The sequence below is a fragment of the Serpula lacrymans genome (assembly GCF_000218685.1).
Source record: "Serpula lacrymans var. lacrymans S7.9 unplaced genomic scaffold SERLAscaffold_8, whole genome shotgun sequence".
In the NCBI taxonomy this organism is placed as follows: domain Eukaryota; kingdom Fungi; phylum Basidiomycota; class Agaricomycetes; order Boletales; family Serpulaceae; genus Serpula; species Serpula lacrymans.
In genome coordinates this window covers 1,197,716-1,209,336 of record NW_006763297.1, presented here as the reverse complement: position 1 = coordinate 1,209,336, position 11,621 = coordinate 1,197,716, and the positions used below count along the sequence as shown (strand labels likewise).

The following is an 11,621-nucleotide window of genomic DNA, read 5'->3' as shown; positions in this document are numbered from 1 at the left end:
CATGCTTGGTGTCATGAGCGGTAAGAACGAACTACTGGGCCGACATAGCTTATCAGAGTGTGACCGATGAGACGTAAAGCTCACTAACCGCACTTGTGGCAGGGAACGTGGTGCCTTCAGTTGATCTGCTACCGATCCTTTATAAACGGCTTCGGATTCAAGGTTCGACGCTTCGTTCTCGAAGCGTGGAGTACCAAGCCGAACTCATCGCAGTGTGTGTCGAAGTTTCCTTTGGATTGAGGGAGCACGAGCTGATATGATAGTGTTGGATTTGCTAAGGTTTAAACGCGATATAGTGGATAAGATCAGTGGTGCGGACGGTGTCGGACCGATACGGACATGGATACACAAAGTGAGCGTCTCCTCTCATTGTCTTGTCGTCTTCTAGACTTTCGGATGGCGTCGGAAAGGGAAGCTCATGGATGGAGGCAGGTTTATCCTTGGACAGACATTCAACAAGCACAGCGCGAGATGACGGCAAACAAGAATAGGTGAGCTATTGTATGCTCTGAGAGAATCTGGAATGGCTGATGGATGGCAAATAACTGATGAGTGGGAAAATAATAGGAGAGGTCGTCTGAGAAAGGGGAGGGTTATTTGTGGGTGGTATTGATAAATGTACGGTGTTCACATGTGGAAGAAGGAAATATGCAAGAGGTAGAGTCTAGTTGAATTGTTCATCAAGCAAATGTCAGAGATTCCAAGATTAGAGAGCACTGCGGACATGGCTGGTTCCTAACGGACACTGCCACAGAAAGAGGTATCTGAGATAACCGGTATGTCCGCTAGTGGGATATGGTGGGCATCTGGAGAAAGCAGATCGTCAAGGGGCTGGAATTACAGTATAGCAGTGACAGGAAGGAGGAAGATAGAAGGAGTGAGATTGCCTTCTGGGATAAGAGGTAGAGGATGTCGATGTGTTCCCATGGACGATGGTGTTGCGTAAGAGAGATTAAATCGGGGATTGCGCGCCTTGCTGGAGAGAAAGAGGCTGGAGATCAGGAGGAGATGGGATGAGTAACGGTATATGATGCCATTGAAAGCTGTGCGACAAGCAGTGTCAGAGGCGAGTAGATGGATGGCGTCCTCGGGTCCTCGGTGGAAGCACGTGACTGGAGAGGGAAACAAGCAAGATGGAAGAGAGACGGGAGAAGAGGAGGACCGACATGAGGATTACCAGAGATCGAGGAGGACAAGGGGCGGCTAGAGCCGGGTATTTCCACGCGCAGACAGCGGATCTGTACGATGGCTGGGCCTGGCGGCTATGTTTTCAATTCTCTCCAGTCTCTCCAGCCTCTTCCCCTTACTGGCGTCTCTCGTTGCTAAGCGTCCTCTTTTTCGTGGGACCCTCTTCTATATTGTCCGACTCGCTTCCGGTAAGGCCCAAGATCCAGAGATCCTGTTCATGAACCTCCAACCAGTCCTCCGCACGAGGCGATGAGCCCACACTATATAAGCCTGCCATCTCTCAACTCCTGTCAATCACTTCCAACTCACCCCATCCTCTGTCACAAATGAGCAACCAGTACATCAACAGCTCCATTTCCACCCAGTCTACCTTCTCTCCGTCCAAGTCCACTTCTTCCAACTCCTCCTCCACCCAGTCACCCCCGCCCTACACTGACCCGAGGGCACAATCCCAGTCCTCCTCCTCCTCTCGCACCACCATTCGCGCAGGAGCAAGCACCGTCGCCCCAGTCTTCTTCTAGACTCGATGGCTAACTGACTGGTCACGTGTCCACTCCTCATCATCCTGTCGTCGACCGTGACGCTCGCGCTCTTGAACTCACCGTGACCTCCACTCGTCACCACATCCTCTCATCATCACCATCCTCTCGTCACCACATCCTCTCATCATCACCATCCTCTCACCCATCACCTCACCCATCACCATCACCACCATCCCCTCCACACCCGCATCCTCTCTAGTCGATGCATAAATAATCACTACATAATCGCGCTCTTCTTCGCTGCACGAGGGAGGCAGTCTAATCTCCTTTACACCCTCTTCTAATCGAGGAACCCCATCTGATGCAACGTCGCTTCCAATCGGAGGATTCTCACTCGTCATTCAATCGTTCCATCCAGTCCAACAAAGGAACCAGAAGCAGTGGACTTTTTTTCTTTTTCTTTCTTCTTCTCTTTTTGCAATTTCATCTTCTTTACCATATCTATCATTCTATCATATTCTCTCTATATTCACTCATGGATCTTCTTGTATCGTCCTAGTCGGGCTCGATTGCTGTAGAGAGCTGTATTTGCTGGAGTATACTACTAGTCACATTAATGTAGATATCATTCGTCCTCTTGTCTGAATCTCAATTCTCATTCTCCTTTCGTTCGAATCACCCTATCGGGCATCTCTGAGTAACACTCAACGTTAGTCCCTCTGCCGAAACTTGATCACATCCAAAGCGCTGGGGGGGGAAAGCGTCAAAAGACTCCATCCCAAAGCGGCCTAAACTGCATCGCGATTTAGCTTTTTTTTTCTTGATTCCTGTGTAAAAACACAATGGAGGCAATAGAGCGCGGAGTACCAGTGCTTGAGAACTACTAAACATGAAACACAGATCAATTCCACAGATGCGCGATGTATAATCGATCAATGACGACGACCAAGTACACGTCCAGTGTTGGCGCTTCAGACGTTGATCGGCCAATTGCACAAACCCCATCCAAACCGAAACACTTTCAAAACCACACAGTGTGTGAGTGAGAAGAAGGCAAATAAATAAATACCGTACCGTACCTCGCACCTTCGTCGTGATGCGGATGGGGCAGCTTATCGTCGCTATCAGATCAACATCTTCAAACGCAAACGCAAACGCAAACACAGGCCCATCGAGGAGTCATCCCCACTCGGGCCCGTCGACTTCACCGCGTTTTTCAGCCGACCGAATGACACATACTCAACGCCCCCCTCGAATTCGAACACGCAGCCTCCATCGCCGGTGCTGCGGCATGCATACGTAGTAGTACAATATAGCCAGAATTCTCATTCGTCATCACATTCATTCTCCTTCCTGTCTTTTTTCGACATTCCGTCGGGAGGTGACAGAGTGTAACGTACTACTCACGGATTCGTGCACGTCAGTCCTCTACCCCCTTTGAGCGAAATTCTTATTCCAACACAAGCCGAGACCACGGCTCAATCAAAAAGAGAACTCGGATTTTACAGCAAGGAAGCACCGAAGGATCGGATAGGGGGATAGTCAAATGTATGCGTCGAAGCAGCATTGAGAGAGAGAGATATGATAAGCATAAGCGAAACGACCCGCGAGCCCTGAGCGTGGTGGAGGCAGCAGGGACTTTACGGCTGGAGGCTATCAGTGGAAATAGATAACGACGACTCGGACTGTTTTTTTTTTTTTTTTTTTTGGCTATTCGGGGCTGCCGCGTATTTTGCATGTATTGCCTTTTAGTTTCCCTTCCGTCCGTGTCCGAGAGTCCGTCAAGGCAGATTTGTAGATTGCCCCGAGAACGGGTGGTGTCCCTTCGGGTTCGAGCGCACATTTGCAAAAATGGGATATTGGCAAATAACGAAAACGCCCGGAAAGCCCAGGTTGCGTCGAGCACTGGACATAGACCGCTTTGATCTAACTTTTTTTTTTTTTTTTTTTTTTTGCATTGCATTGCGTTGCATGGATTGGAGTGAGAGATTAGGAGCCCTCCCCCCTCGTCGAGATCAATTGCGCAGTGACAGAGACGCCAAAACCTGCCCCCACACTGGCACACCGTCGACGAACGTTAGAACCCGGAAAGAGATCATCGAGTGTGAGCGCGCTGCGGGAGAGCGATGGCGATCATTGACATAAAGGCGATCGAGGAACCCACCCCTTCACGTAAGATCGTACTGCCAATACAAACCAGTTTCGTGACTGTGTTTTTTTCTTTCCTTTTTTCGTTTTCTGTGGCTACGGTGTTTTCCAGGTAGCGTCCAATTATGATTTGAGAAACCGGGGATTGGAGTGATATGATGCTGGTATTGATGCTGATGCGGCCGGGACACGAATTGAATTCAGTCCATGCAACACATCATTCGAGGTTCGCAGCCCAGTCATATCAACGAGAGCGAACGTGAGACGAGGGGTGCGTTCGAATCGGCACCAGACACTTTAATTAGAGTGCAGTCAAGGACACACGGTTGGACGTGAGGGAGAGGGCAATTAAGGTTGAGAGGGGAGATCCAAGGGTCGAGTCGAGTGAAAAAAGGATCAGACCGAGATGGCGATTGGGATGTGGCGCATAAGCGATGAGATTTCATTGACAGCCAATAAGTAGGCTATCATACTCGGCGTATGTCATGATCGAGTTATGGAGGCGTCGTCGTCGTCACGGCTCTTGTCGTCGGTCCGCTGCGGATTCGGCGCGGTCCTATTCGACCCCAGGCCTCAGGCGTTGAGCGGGGTTTTTGAGCAGACCGGGACGGTATAGCAATTGAAATGATTGATTCGGTGCGTTCGATGGCCCCGTCGGCTGTTGTCATCGATGCCACTGGCATTGTATTGCATTTTTCAAACCACGACGGCTCGGACATGGGGGTGGACCTCAGGCCGCGTCAGGTTCGAGGCTGACAGTCTCTGAGAGTGGGGATAAGGCAGAGACGCACTATTCAATCACTGAGTACCCCACTTCCCCGAGCACTCGACCTGAGCAATCCATACCAGGCGTCTTTCGATGAAGCAGGGTGACGGATCTTTGGGTAACTTTTTGGCGCGCGCAACGTGTGGGGCTAAGATGCTGACACTTGCGACGGACGCTCCGATCACGGTGATTCCACGCCAGGTTCCTTGGGAGCTTTTTTTGGATAGTATAGATAGATAGATAGATAGATAGATAATGAGATAAGTATGGAGTATGGCGTGACCTGTTCTGTGAGATCACAGCCTGCACAGCTGTGTTCAGATCCTCCTGTCATGTTACAAAGGACTGTCAGATACTGACAACTCCACTGATTTCTTTTCTTTTGTCGCTCTTTTCGGGTGGGTGGGACTGCTATCAGGACTGTGAACTCCGTAATGAATATGAAATTGTCTTTTTTACTGTAATGGGCTCTTTTGGTTTGGAAAAGCGTGGTATATGGTTTGAAAGAGGTTAAGATTTTACTCACCTGGGGCCCAGTATTCGGATTGGCCATGGCGTGTTTGGCGTTCTCATGAGGTCCTGTAGCATTTCACTCCAATAGCCACGAGTAACCAGCCGCACTGCTGCCACGACACCAGACTATTTTCCCGTCACAGCTGGGCGCCGAGAGACTAAGCTTTAGATGAATGAAATGAAAAAAAACCAGCTGAGAGAGTGGCATCTGAAGTGGACCCGAGGATGACATTTGAGTTCATGAGTGTGATACGGCCATGATCATGATTGACGCATTCCTCCACGCATGCAAAAGGGAGGTGGAGCTGCGGCACACCATGTACTGTGCACGATAAGGAAACAAAAACCCTGTTCTGGAAGTTGGAGTCGAAGACACATTCTCGACAAGTCACCGTCCGACGAAGCTCAGAGTTTGCTTAGCCGAGGGTCTCAGTATAAACAGGTACAAAACGCATGGCCACTGGGTTTGAAAAACACCAGTCGTGACTGGGTCGCAAAATGAAGAGAACATAGAACCGCAAAATAGAAAGATGAAAGGCCCATCTTTGACAGCAAACCTAAATAATAGCATGCCTGCGTTACCGTGGCGGATAAGCGTATTTCTCCAGCCAAGCTTTCTTATCACCGCCATACTGTCGGTGCGTGTGGTACGAGGAGGCTCATGGGATGGAGGCAGTCCATAATCCCAGATGTAGGGCCAGTCACACTCCCAGCGGCAGCGCAAACTTCAACTTGTTGGTGGGAGTGCATCGACCACCCATGAGCTGCACTTCCGGAAGATCCGCGTTCTCGGCGGCGGCGGACAATTACAGGTCATTGACAACTTGAAGAAGTAACAACTACCGCATGACAAAAGCGATACAACGCGATGCGATCGTCGAAGATTGTCAAAGCCAACAGCCAATAAACCAGCATACATAACACGACGTGGCCACGGGTGAGTAAGAGATGCGGGTAAACCACTTTCACAGTTTCCCTCTAATCCCAGTCATCCACACTCCTGTCTTTAGACCGTGTTTTCGGGTTTCCAGCCACTCCAGTATGCAGCTTGCGACCTCATCTTGGCACTAAATCAATCAATCAGTAATGCCGATCAATGATACGGGCAAACCCATCGTACGCCAGTAAAATTGTGATCAGCTTCCTCTATCAAATGGAGGTTATGGGTTCCTGGGTTCCGCTGCCCAAATGCGCGTGCATAAATTATCGCATCAAAACTGCAGCGGTCTATAATTAAATATGTGTAGTGTAAGAGATTCGAAGTACTCACGGTGGTACCGTCTTATCAGCGAGACCATGGATGGTCAAAACATCAATGGAGCTAGGAAACCAGTCCCATACTATTGATGAATCCCACCGAGAAAACTCCTCTAGATCTTCGGGATATATCCTCTGTATAACGGGCTTTCGTGCGACGGTCACTTTCCATTCATGGTATCCCTTGGAATCAAATTCATCCTTCCATTTCTCAGTACCATCTGAGAAACTCGACGGCGGTGCCTTAGGGTCGAACTTCTTTAGAAAAAGAAGGCCTTACCGTATATCCGCTGTGGAATGTCGCTTTAGTCACGGTTGCGAGGACGTGAACGAGAATATTCTTACATGCATTCTGTATCGCCCCGAAGCGTTGACAAAAGTGCTAACGCGCTTTCCTTCTTCAGAAGTACACAACCAATGCATACCAACGACAGAACCACGCGAGTGGCCTACAACCATGTCGACTTCATATCCATATTCATTGCGGAGGTAAGCGACGACGGCCACAAGGTCTTGAACATCTTCTGCAAAACCACCTTGTTTCCACTTCCCACCACTTTCGTGGTTCCCCCTAGGCACATGAAGGTTTGAATGAAGATATCTAGAAAGGAAGAACGAACCCACCGAAAATCAAATCTAAATGAATCTATTGGTAAACGAAGCGCGAGTCGCTTTTGAAAGAGGTAATCCTTGTGTCTGGACGAATATCAACTATCAGATCAGAAACATAAGGTAAAGGAAGTTGGTTACCCCATTGTTCCATGTAAGATCTAAAGAATTTGGAAGTTGAGAGAATCCATACTAGTATAGACCACCTCGAAGTAGTAAACAGACTCACAAGAGCAATCTTCCGGCCATGACTAGGTTGATCAGGTTCTACTTGTTCCAGGACTCCGACGATGGTGCAGTTGGCCTCGTCGGGATGCGATATATCGATTTTCGTAGATTTCTTGCTGGTCATGGTACAATAAAGAACCCCTACACCTGCCGCACCCAGTCCTTTCACGTTGAAGTTGACAGCAGGAGAGGCTTCGGGCTGCCGGCTATGTCCTTTCCGATTGGTTGATATAATCTAGTACTTATGGGTTTCTAAAAAAAGCAGGTAGTATTCACTGCTCTCATTTGTTCTAGTTACACATGTATCCGTGCAATAAGATCGTGCAGTCCAATCATACAAGAAACAAGATAACACAACTCCGATTGAATAAATTTTGTGAAGCAACAGTCTCATGCCCCGAATTCTTGGGAAGGAAGGAACCGGTAACCTTACTATTGAGTTTTTAAGTATAACTCAAAAAAAGCGGCAGCCGAAGGAGAAGTGATCGCAAGTGTAGAATGCATAAGCAAAGGCAAAGGCAACGACAAGTACCGAAGATGACTACAAATGTAGCATGAAAGCGAGGCTGAACTACCGTAAATTATGCGGCCGCCTTCTTATGCCTGACTTGATTTTTTCCCTAGGATCTTTTCTTTGGCGCTCTTGCTTCCTTTACCCTTCAATACTTTCGCCTTTTTCTTTTCGCCACTTTCCGAGCTCCGCTTTTGTTTCAGCTCTGCCTGACTAACAGACACAGCAACCGGCTCAGGTTTGGACTTTTTCGAAGGAGTCTTAGTAGCTTTTGGCGATGGAGAGGGGGCGGGCAGAGCAGGGGTGGTGGGTATGGGCTCCGCGGAGACGACGGCCTTCGCCTTTTTCTTTGGTTTCTCGGCTGCGTCATCCAAAGGCCGTTTGGTCCTTTTGGCTGGGGCAGCTTTTTCAGGCTCTTGGGATACCTGTTTCTCCTTGATGTCCGTTTTACCATTATTTTCTTCTTCTTCTTCAGACGAATCGGAATTCTCCTGATCACTCTGGGCTGTAAGACCATCCCAACGTCCTCCCTCGTCCTCGCCCAAGTCGCACGTCCAAATCGGTAAGCTGGCACTAAAATTGCTCTTTAATTGTAAGCTTTGAATATTTTCCCAGCCACCCTTAATGTATTTTGCGATAGTCGGCAGGGCCATTTTAAGGTTGGACAGAATTTGTGCAGGAGTATGGGATAATATACCGATTTTGACCGACCTTCGGTGCTAATTAGCACGCACGTTCAACAAGCTAAACGATATTTACGTACGTGCAAGTCCCCTGATTTTGGTGCATGTATGTAGACTCTATGGCACGTTCCAGCTCAGCCTTAAGGTCTTTTCGCGTCAGGCAGACAGGTATCGGTTGTCTATAGACGAGGCAGCATAAATATCTCGGTGATAAGAAGAGAAGAAAATGCTGGACAAACTTTTTAGCGTCAAACCACTTGCGACCCAACAAGCCTGGTAAAAGAGGAATGACCCGCTCGTCGGCCAAGAACAACCCATTCTCCTTGAGTAGCATCCGTCGTGCCTCAAATGGTTTGAATTTCCCCTTGAGTTTTGTAATACCAACGACTCTCGAGATAAACTTGATGCCATGAGCTTCCAGGAGGTCTTTGTATAGTCTTTGTGGGTCTTTTGTGATAAGACACACACCAGACGTGCGAGGATCAACCAGCGGGTGCTTGATTGGACTGAAGGAAAATCAAAACGACACCAAAATGAAATGAAAGGGAACACGCACACTCTTATTGGCTTGATCTTTTTCTCTGGATGCATTTTCTTGACTGCGACCTGAAGCCATATGTTTTGCTCTTTCCCGGTTAACAGCTCTGTTTCCTCCTTTTCCTTTTGCTTCTTCAATGCATGTGTATGGAGAGCATCTATTGCTAGTTTGCACTGTTTGACAGAGACATGAGAGTCGATGAGCTCTGATTTAGCCATTGTTAAGGATAGAACTCAGTTTTCTTCTGCTTGAGGCGCATACCAGAGAGCAAATCGGGCATTTGTTTTCGCATATTTGCTCACTTGTGCCAGCAGCGAGACAGACGTCCAAGGCTTGAACTGGAACCTTCCTGTAGTCCTACTACACCTAGTATATACTGACAGTTTGTGTGGGGATACATGCTCGGCATTTTCATCTATTTCGTGCCCTTTCTTTCAGTTCTCAAGCTCTGTATTGCGGCACAATGCTCTCAGCAAACTGCTCCCTATGAACTTCTTCTCTGGCGTGACAATCTCGAAGAAGGCCACTGTGCTTTTATGTCTCTGCAAAAGACACAGAAACACAAAGGCATCTCATGCAACGGCACTGGGTATATTCGCGAACTATCCTCGGTAGAGTCTGCCGGAGAATTAGGTGAAATATTGCGGTTAATTTCTATGGACGAGGGTATTCTGTTAGCACAGGTGCAGATAGAATGCTCTAATCATGCTTCTTTACACGGTGAAATAAGGACATCATCAGCTGGTATGTCTCACAACGGCGCTGGTGGCCCTTCCCAAGTGATTCTGGCACCTCAGCAGCATGAACAAGGTCTTCGTTCTGGGGTCGAACCTCCACCTCTCCAAGTGTCCAGCCTGATCACTTCTGGGCCCTCTAGCAATCGTGTAGATCTTGTTTTCTTCTCCGATGGGTGTACGTACCTTATCTATGTAGATTTCGTATTGAATTGGAACATGTTCAATGCAGACACTGAAGAGGAATATAATAAATTTATCGAAGACGCAACAAGACTGGCACAGGATGTCTCCGCAAACCAGACATTCTATACGGTCAAACCTCTTCTCAACTTCTGGGCTGCCTTCTCACCCAGCAAAGAGGTAGCAAGATTTTTTGTCGTATCAGTGTTCACAAGTTAATCGTATCATTGGTACAGAGCGGAGTGGGTGTAGGGGGTAAACCAAAGGAGTGAGTAAGATGCGTCAAGATAGACTGTGATTATTATTATTAACATGTCTCTCAGCACTCCTTTTGGTCTTTACCGCGATGGAACCGAATTGAGAGGCTTATACTCCAGCAAACCCGATACTGCTCTTGCTGCATGCGAGTCACTGCAAGACAAATGTGACTATGCCATCTTGTTAGGTGAAGATGCACTATGTAGTCAGCATCTATGCTTATATTGACATCAATTATGACATGGTGAGGAAACGACCCACTCTATGGAGGTGAGTGATCAAACTTTCTGATTCTTTCCGAGATGAAACGATATAAATTAGGACTGGGCGGTGAATTCACGTTAGTCTCGTGAATCTGCAGACGTCCCCAATCATATAACCTCTTTTTAGGACTATCACGTCATCTCTAGCCAACGGGGCTTTAGTCCTCAGACACGAACTCGGTCATTCTATTATTGACGTTGGAGAAGAGTATGATGGCGGATTTGCTTACTTTGGTGTTAACGCCGCAGACACTCTATCCTCGGTGACATGGTCGCACTGGCTGTCTGATCCTGACACTCCACCACGCGAAGAGCGCTCTGTCTCACCCTTACAAGCTTACCCTTGGACATTGCTAAACACCACCACCCCTTTTTCGACCAATTTCACTTCATCCGGCCAGTACAGCCAATATCTAGTGAAGTTCTCACTTTCTGGTGTGCCCGAAGAGAAAGACTTGGATGTCTTACTTGATGGGGCCAATCTCGGATGGACTCCTCCGAGGCAGGATATAGGTATCGACCGATGGCACTATAACTTAGCCGGGTATAGCGCTCTGAGCGAAGGCGATCATGAGCTACAGTTCATTTTGAAGAATGAAAACACTCAAGGGCAAGCTCAACTCTGCAGCGTGGAAATCTTGGAATTTGGTGATGACTCTGAGTAGGTCCATCTGTGATTCACGGCCTTCAATCACCTTATATCTTTTCGACAGATTCAATAGTGGTATCGGATATTATGGTGCTTTCCCGACGCAAGTATCCTCTAATATCTAAAAAAACCTCTACGGTGCTTATGAAACCATGTTCAGATTCGATCTCAACAACGAGACGACCTATCGGCCGACTTATGAAGGCTGTCTTATGCGTAGCGTTACATATCCCAACTTTTGCAAGGTCTGCTTGGAAGGCCTATGGCTCTCCCTGCTTAAGCGCGTGGATCTCATCGACAACGTCCGCGAAAGTTGCATAATGAAATCCGCATCAGAAGTCGACTCGAGCACAGATCAATTGTGGAAGAAGGTTCTCGAACTTGATCTTGTCCCATTGGCACAATTAAGGCACAATACAATCGGCTTCACAGAGAGTTATAAAATAACATGGTCGACAGGTGGGACTACCTTGGAACAATTCACTAACCAAACGAGAATAGAAGTGGATGATGATATGCTGTCATACGATATTGACATTGTGTTTTCAACGAACGAAGTCAGAAAGGATGATCAAGGTTGGCTGACGGCGAGTAGATCCGCTCATTGACAC

At 47.8% G+C, this 11,621-nt stretch overlaps 5 protein-coding genes across 5 annotated transcripts; 2 read left to right on the top strand and 3 right to left on the bottom strand.

Moving 5' to 3' along the window:
- Positions 1-1,175: 1,175 nt before the first annotated feature.
- SERLADRAFT_470024 (uncharacterized protein) lies at positions 1,176-2,371 on the bottom strand (the record flags this gene model as incomplete). The annotated part of the gene is made up of 2 exons (XM_007319439.1): positions 1,176-2,133; positions 2,239-2,371. The coding sequence occupies one exon, from the start codon at positions 2,069-2,071 to the stop codon at positions 1,787-1,789; it is 285 nt and encodes a 94-aa protein (XP_007319501.1).
- Positions 2,372-2,605: 234 nt separating this feature from the next.
- Positions 2,606-3,065, top strand: SERLADRAFT_439047 (uncharacterized protein; the record flags this gene model as incomplete). Its single annotated transcript, XM_007319438.1, has 2 exons — positions 2,606-2,708; positions 2,782-3,065. 2 exons carry the CDS (start codon positions 2,606-2,608, stop codon positions 3,063-3,065), a joined length of 387 nt encoding a protein of 128 aa, XP_007319500.1.
- A 286-nt stretch (positions 3,066-3,351) lies between these two features.
- Positions 3,352-7,392, bottom strand: SERLADRAFT_470020 (uncharacterized protein; the record flags this gene model as incomplete). The annotated part of the gene is made up of 9 exons (XM_007319437.1): positions 3,352-3,374; positions 5,929-6,164; positions 6,218-6,314; positions 6,368-6,575; positions 6,635-6,644; positions 6,700-6,925; positions 6,979-7,050; positions 7,105-7,124; positions 7,193-7,392. 8 exons carry the CDS (start codon positions 7,313-7,315, stop codon positions 6,063-6,065), a joined length of 858 nt encoding a protein of 285 aa, XP_007319499.1.
- Positions 7,393-7,437: 45 nt separating this feature from the next.
- On the bottom strand, positions 7,438-9,168 carry SERLADRAFT_356553 (uncharacterized protein; the record flags this gene model as incomplete). The annotated part of the gene is made up of 4 exons (XM_007319436.1): positions 7,438-8,413; positions 8,466-8,564; positions 8,625-8,891; positions 8,942-9,168. 4 exons carry the CDS (start codon positions 9,139-9,141, stop codon positions 7,789-7,791), a joined length of 1,191 nt encoding a protein of 396 aa, XP_007319498.1.
- A 96-nt stretch (positions 9,169-9,264) lies between these two features.
- On the top strand, positions 9,265-11,608 carry SERLADRAFT_356552 (uncharacterized protein; the record flags this gene model as incomplete). Its single annotated transcript, XM_007319435.1, has 8 exons — positions 9,265-9,835; positions 9,890-10,046; positions 10,164-10,285; positions 10,348-10,368; positions 10,420-10,438; positions 10,489-11,022; positions 11,075-11,113; positions 11,171-11,608. Coding segments are annotated over 8 exons (1,842 nt in total), but the record flags the coding sequence as incomplete, so codon positions are not given.
- Between the last annotated feature and the right edge of the window lie 13 nt (positions 11,609-11,621).